General features: G+C 40.8%; 1 protein-coding gene across 1 annotated transcript in view; it reads right to left on the bottom strand.

The window, feature by feature from the left end:
• USP13 (ubiquitin specific peptidase 13) overlaps positions 1–5,568 on the bottom strand; it is a 115,109-nt gene that overhangs the window by 80,004 nt on the left and 29,537 nt on the right. Inside the window, exon 3 of the mRNA XM_040480830.1 lies at positions 421–481. Within this exon, the coding sequence (XP_040336764.1) occupies positions 421–481 (61 nt within the window). The remainder of the gene's footprint in view (positions 1–420; positions 482–5,568) is intronic.

Below are 5,568 nucleotides of genomic sequence, written 5' to 3'. Positions count from 1 at the left end.
AAGGAAGGAAGGAAGGAAGGAAGGAAGGAAGGAAGGAAGGAAGGAAGAAAAAAGAAAACACTAATGGGAAAAAATGGTGAAATCTGAATAAAGTCTATAGTTAGGCTAATATTAAAAAAAGAAAAAATGTCTCTACTTTCAGAGCAGTGAAAAAAGAGAGCAGAAGCAGAATCACAACTAGTCTCCAGTCACTGTAAGTATAATTGCTTCAAAACACTAAACCCAACTAAGAGTACTAGAAGCATCTTTCACCACTATGTAAACACAAAAGTGGAGGCAGATCATCCCAAGTTAAATTGGTACCTCTTATCCTTAAACTGAGGAAAAATAAATAACCTATTATTCCAAATCAGACATGCACATGCACATACATACACACACAGAAAATCTGGACACATTATGGATTACTATTTACATTACCTAAAAAAATCTTGGAATTCCTCCTTTTTGGTAAAGCTCCACCAGATGCCCCTCTTACCTTCTGAAAAGAAAATAAGAGATTGTTAAAATGCAACATGCAGAAGAGACAACGGGGGGAGTTGGGGAGGGAAAGGGTTCTCAGTTGTTAACAAAAGGGGAGAGGAAATACTCAACCTGACCAGAGATTCCAGGATAAACCAGAACTTGACCCAAGTCAATGGAGGTAGGTGAAGGGCAATGCTATTGTTCCACCTGATTATTTTCATCAAATTATCAAGACCACTTCTGGAAAGGGATGTAGAACCGGGGATCAAGGTGAACTAGAAATTTCAACTTCAAACTGGCACATGCTCCCAAAAGGCTAGAGTCCATGCCCAATGATGGAACTATTCTGGAGAGATGGTGGTGGATCCCAGAGGGAAGGCTCTTGTTCCCCTGCTACCCACTGGGTCCCTGTGCTTGGTCCTGGGTATGCGCAAAAATTACTGTTGAAAGAGCTAATAAATACTGATTAGCTGTCACTGATATTCTGGTCATATTAAATCTCAATCTAACCTCCCTAAACATTTTGGAGCACCAACTAATGGTTAGTTGCCATGTTAAGCTTCGTGTATTTTCTACCTCTGGTGGAAGTACCTGACAGCAATGAAATAAATGTCCATTCAAGTGGTTAAGCAAAAGAAGTCATTCATTACCTTTCTGACAAAAGGGTTTTACTTTTACAAAAAATTTTACTCTCAAACAGGATTATAAAATTTTTTTTTCAAATGGCCAGAATGATATTTCCACACTGTTTGTTCTCTCAGTTATTAGAAAAGAGTACATTTCCAGCGCACCATGGTGTGCTGGTCAAAGCCTGGCATCTTTTCAAGTGGCCACATGTTATAGCACCATCAAGGCCTTGCTGCTGCTTTAGTTTGTCCCATTATCAGTCTTAAGTCTCCTTTGCCACATTTTATCATTTGGCATTGAAGAGTGACTCATCTTTGTGATTCTCACATTAAGTTTACAGCTTCTACTATAAGTTTATGGTTCACATCTTAAGCATGTGAATATGTAGAACACATTAGCTCAAAAACCTGTCTCTCCAACTACTCATGCCAAATTCATGTCACCTCTCTTAGAATCCCTCTCCACCAAGGTCTCAGAGCCCCTGCTCCTCTCCCCACCTTGTGCCTGCATCAAAAAAAAGGGATGAAATAAAACCTGTAGGCACATTTAGCAATCTTAGAGTCACTTGAAATCTCCCTACAGAAGTTTATGGCATGCTTTTAACTTTTCCAACCTGTCTCCTCCACTTCTGCAGGATGGTAGAGGGAGAAAAGAAGAAGAAGGGCTGCATGAAAACCTGCTAGAATATGAGGTTCTCCTTGATTGTGAGATCCACACCTTACACTTGGATTAGATTCACTTCCTTACAGGGGAAAAAAAAAACTAGGTCTTCTTTCCAAAAACCATCACCTCTGTGCCTGCCTCAGTCTCCACTAGAAATCAACAGGGTTTGAAAAAAGGCAACTCCTCAGTCAGCAAACATGACTGTGCCCATGGGTAAGGCTCTATGCTGGCACTGAGGCTGCAAAGTGAATGAAGACACGCTCCATTCCTTGATGAGCCCACGGGCACAGTAGGAGAGCATAGATACAAACAGCACTATAGATTCTGGTGAGTATTAAGGGAAGTGTGAAAAAGGTAGGATTACAAGGAGGAAATGACAGTTCTTCTGGGGTGGAAGCTGTGGGCAAAGCTGGTCAGATAAGAAGACCAGCAGGTCTGGCATTGAGCGGCTGCTCAGCAAATATTTATTTAATGGATAAATGGATGGATAATGGATAGATGGATGATGGATGAACGGATGAATAGACGAATGGATGGATAGATAGCTGGACAGATGGATAGATGGAAGATGGACAGGTAGATGAATGGATGGATGGATAAATGGATAGATGGAAGAATGATAGATGGGTGAAGGTATAAATAGATGGATGATGAATGAATGCATGGATGGATGGGGGGATGGACAGGTAGATGGATGGATGGATGGATGGATGGATGGATGGATCAGTGGATGGATGATGAATGGATGGATGGATGGATGGATGGATGGATGGAGGATGGACAGGTAGATGAATAGATGGAGAAATGGATAGATGGAAGAATGATAGATGGATGAAGGTATGAATGGATGGATGATGAATGAATGCGTGGATGGATGGGGGGATGGACAGGTAGATGGATGGATGGATGGATGGATGGATGGATGGATGGATGGAATGGATGATGAATGGATGAATGGATGGATGGATGGATGGATGGATGGATGGATGAATGGATGCATGCATACACGCATGATGGATAGATAGATGGATATGCTGACCACAAGGATACAACAGGTATAAGAGGAATGAGACATCCCAGAGAGGAAAAACAGCATGTACAAAGGTATGAAATCATAATGTATTCCAGGAAGAAGTGGTTAGATATGTCTAGAGCACAAAGCTGACATAATAAAAGTAAGAGTCAGAAAGGCTATAGAGGCCAGATCATGAAAGGCCTTGTAATCAAACGGAAAAGAATTTTGGATTTCATCTTGCAACAAAGGGAGATACAGAGATTTAAGCTTCAGAATGCTACAGATACGTGCATTTGAAAAGATCACTCCAGGTGTACCATGAAGACTGGGTAGGATGGAAGGCAGCAAGTTTGAAGGAAAGAAGATTAGTCAGGAAGCTAAAGCATTAGTCCTTTTAAGGGATAATGAGCCCTCAGACAAAAACTACAGGGATGGAGAGGACAGGATGGACTTCAGAGCCATTTGGGAGGTCCAGATAACTAGACTTGGTCACCAACCAGCCATGGAATGAAAGCAGAATACAAAATGTCTAGGTCTCTAGAATTTAGATGAAGGACAACTCTGAGAAAGAGGATTATTCATTGAGTCTGGACACACTGAGCTTGAAGTACCTATGAGGTGTTCAAGTAGGAAAAACCAACTCAGAGTCAGATGGTCAGACTTTGGCTCTGGAAAGATACTGATTAGTAAGTCATGAGTTCAGAGACAGTGATTAAACAAGTAAATGGACAACACTGATGAGGAAGAACAGTTTTCAGAGAAAGATAGCCCAAAGGCACCCTAGGAAGTGTGGATATTTAAGGAATAAATGAATGAAGAGATGCTAGTGAAAGAAAGTCAGAAAAGGCAGCCTAAAAAACAGCAGGAAGCCAGGAAGAATGGTGCCAAAGAAAGCAGGAGAGGAGCGGTTCCAAGAGGAAAACAAGTTCAAATGCTTGTAAGGCCAAGTAAAATCAGAGCTGAAACATATCCTCCAAGCATGATAAATGAGCGGTCACTGCAGCCCTGGCAGTTTAGTGGATTAGCAGGAAGATCAACCGGATGGCAAAGCTGAACTTCCAGTGAGGTATAGTAGAGATGATAAGTTTTTAGAGACACTTACTTTAGGATGACCAAATGAGGACACTATACAGAGACAATTAGTGGTGTGTTCTTTTTGTTTGTTTCAAGTTTTTATATAAATTCTAACTACTTAACAGATAGTTTCATATTGGCTTCAGGAGTAGAATTTAGTGGTTCATCACTTACACGCAACACCCTGGGCTCATCACAAGTGCCCTCTTTAATATCCATCATCTAGATCCCCCATCCCCCACCTGCCTCCCCTTTGATAACCATCAGTTTGTTCTCTATAGTTAAGAGTCTCTTATGGTTTGCCTCCCTCTCTTTTTTTTTCTCTTACCCTATGTTCACCTGTTTTATTTCTTAAATTCCATATATGAGTGAAATCATATGGTATTTGCCTTTCTCTGACTGACTTGTTTCACTTAGCATAATACACTCTAGCTCTATCCATGTCCTTGCAAATGTCAAGATTTCATTCTTTTCTTAAGGTTTATTTATTTTTTCTGAGAAAGACAGAGACAATGCATGTGAGCAGGGGAAGGGCAGAGAGAGAGGGAAAAAGAGAATCTGAAGCAGGCTCTGCACCGTTAGCGCAGAACCTGACAGGGGGCTTGAACTCATGAAGCATGAGATCATGACCTGAGCTGAAGTCAGACGCTTAACTGAGCCACAAAGGTGCCCCCAAGGCTTCATTCTTTTTGATGACTAATATTCCATATTCCATATTCCATACATATACTTATGGAATGTATACATATTTATGGAATGTACACATATATACATATATACACACCACATCTTTATCCATTCAGCAATCATTGGACATTTGAGTTCTTTCCATAGTTTGGCTATCACTGATACTGCTGCTATAAAAATTGGGCTGCATGTGTACCTTCCAATCTGCATTTTTGTATCCTTTGGGTAAAAACCTAGTAGCACAACTGCTGGATGGCAGAGTAGTTCTATTTTTAATTCCTTGAGGAAACTCCACACTGTTTTCCAGAGTGGCCACACCAGTTTGCATTCCCACCAACAGTGTAAGAGGGTTCCCCTTTCTTCACAGGCTAGCCAACATGTGCAGTTTCCTGTGTTGTTAATGTTAGCCATTCCAACAGGTATGAGGTGGTACCTCATCATGGTTCTGATTTGTACTTCCCTGATGATGAGAGAGGTTGAGCATCTTTTCATGTGTCTGTTGGCCATCTGGATGTCTTCTTTGGAAAAATGTCTATTCATGTCTTCTGCCCATTTCTTAACTGGATTATTTGGGGGGTTTGGGGTGTTGAGTTTGATAAGTTCTTCACAGATTTTGGATACTAACCCTTTACCAGATATGTTATTTGCAAATATCTTCTCCCATTCCGTTGGTTGCCTTTCAGTTTTTGTTGACTTCCTTTGCTGTGCAGAAGCATTTTATATTGATGAAGTCCCAATAGTTCATGTTTGCTTTTGTTTCCCTTGCCTCCAGAGACACACTGCATAAGAAGTTGCTATGGCTAATGTCAAAGAGGTTACTGCCTATGTTCTCCTCTAGGATTTTGATGGTTTCCTATCTCACTCACATTTAGGTCTTTCATCCATTTTGAATCTGTTTTTGTGTATGTTGCTAAGTGGTCCAGTTTCATTCTTCTGCATGTTGCTGTCCAGTTTTCTCCACACCATTTGTTGAAGAGACTGTCTTTGTTTCCATTAGATATTCTTTCTTATTTTATCGAAGATTAGTTGACCATACA

The sequence above is a fragment of the Herpailurus yagouaroundi genome, unplaced genomic scaffold (genome assembly GCF_014898765.1).
Source record: "Herpailurus yagouaroundi ecotype Mexico unplaced genomic scaffold, PumYag 159, whole genome shotgun sequence".
NCBI lineage: Eukaryota > Metazoa > Chordata > Mammalia > Carnivora > Felidae > Herpailurus > Herpailurus yagouaroundi.
This window is presented reverse-complemented; position numbering and strand designations above follow the sequence as displayed.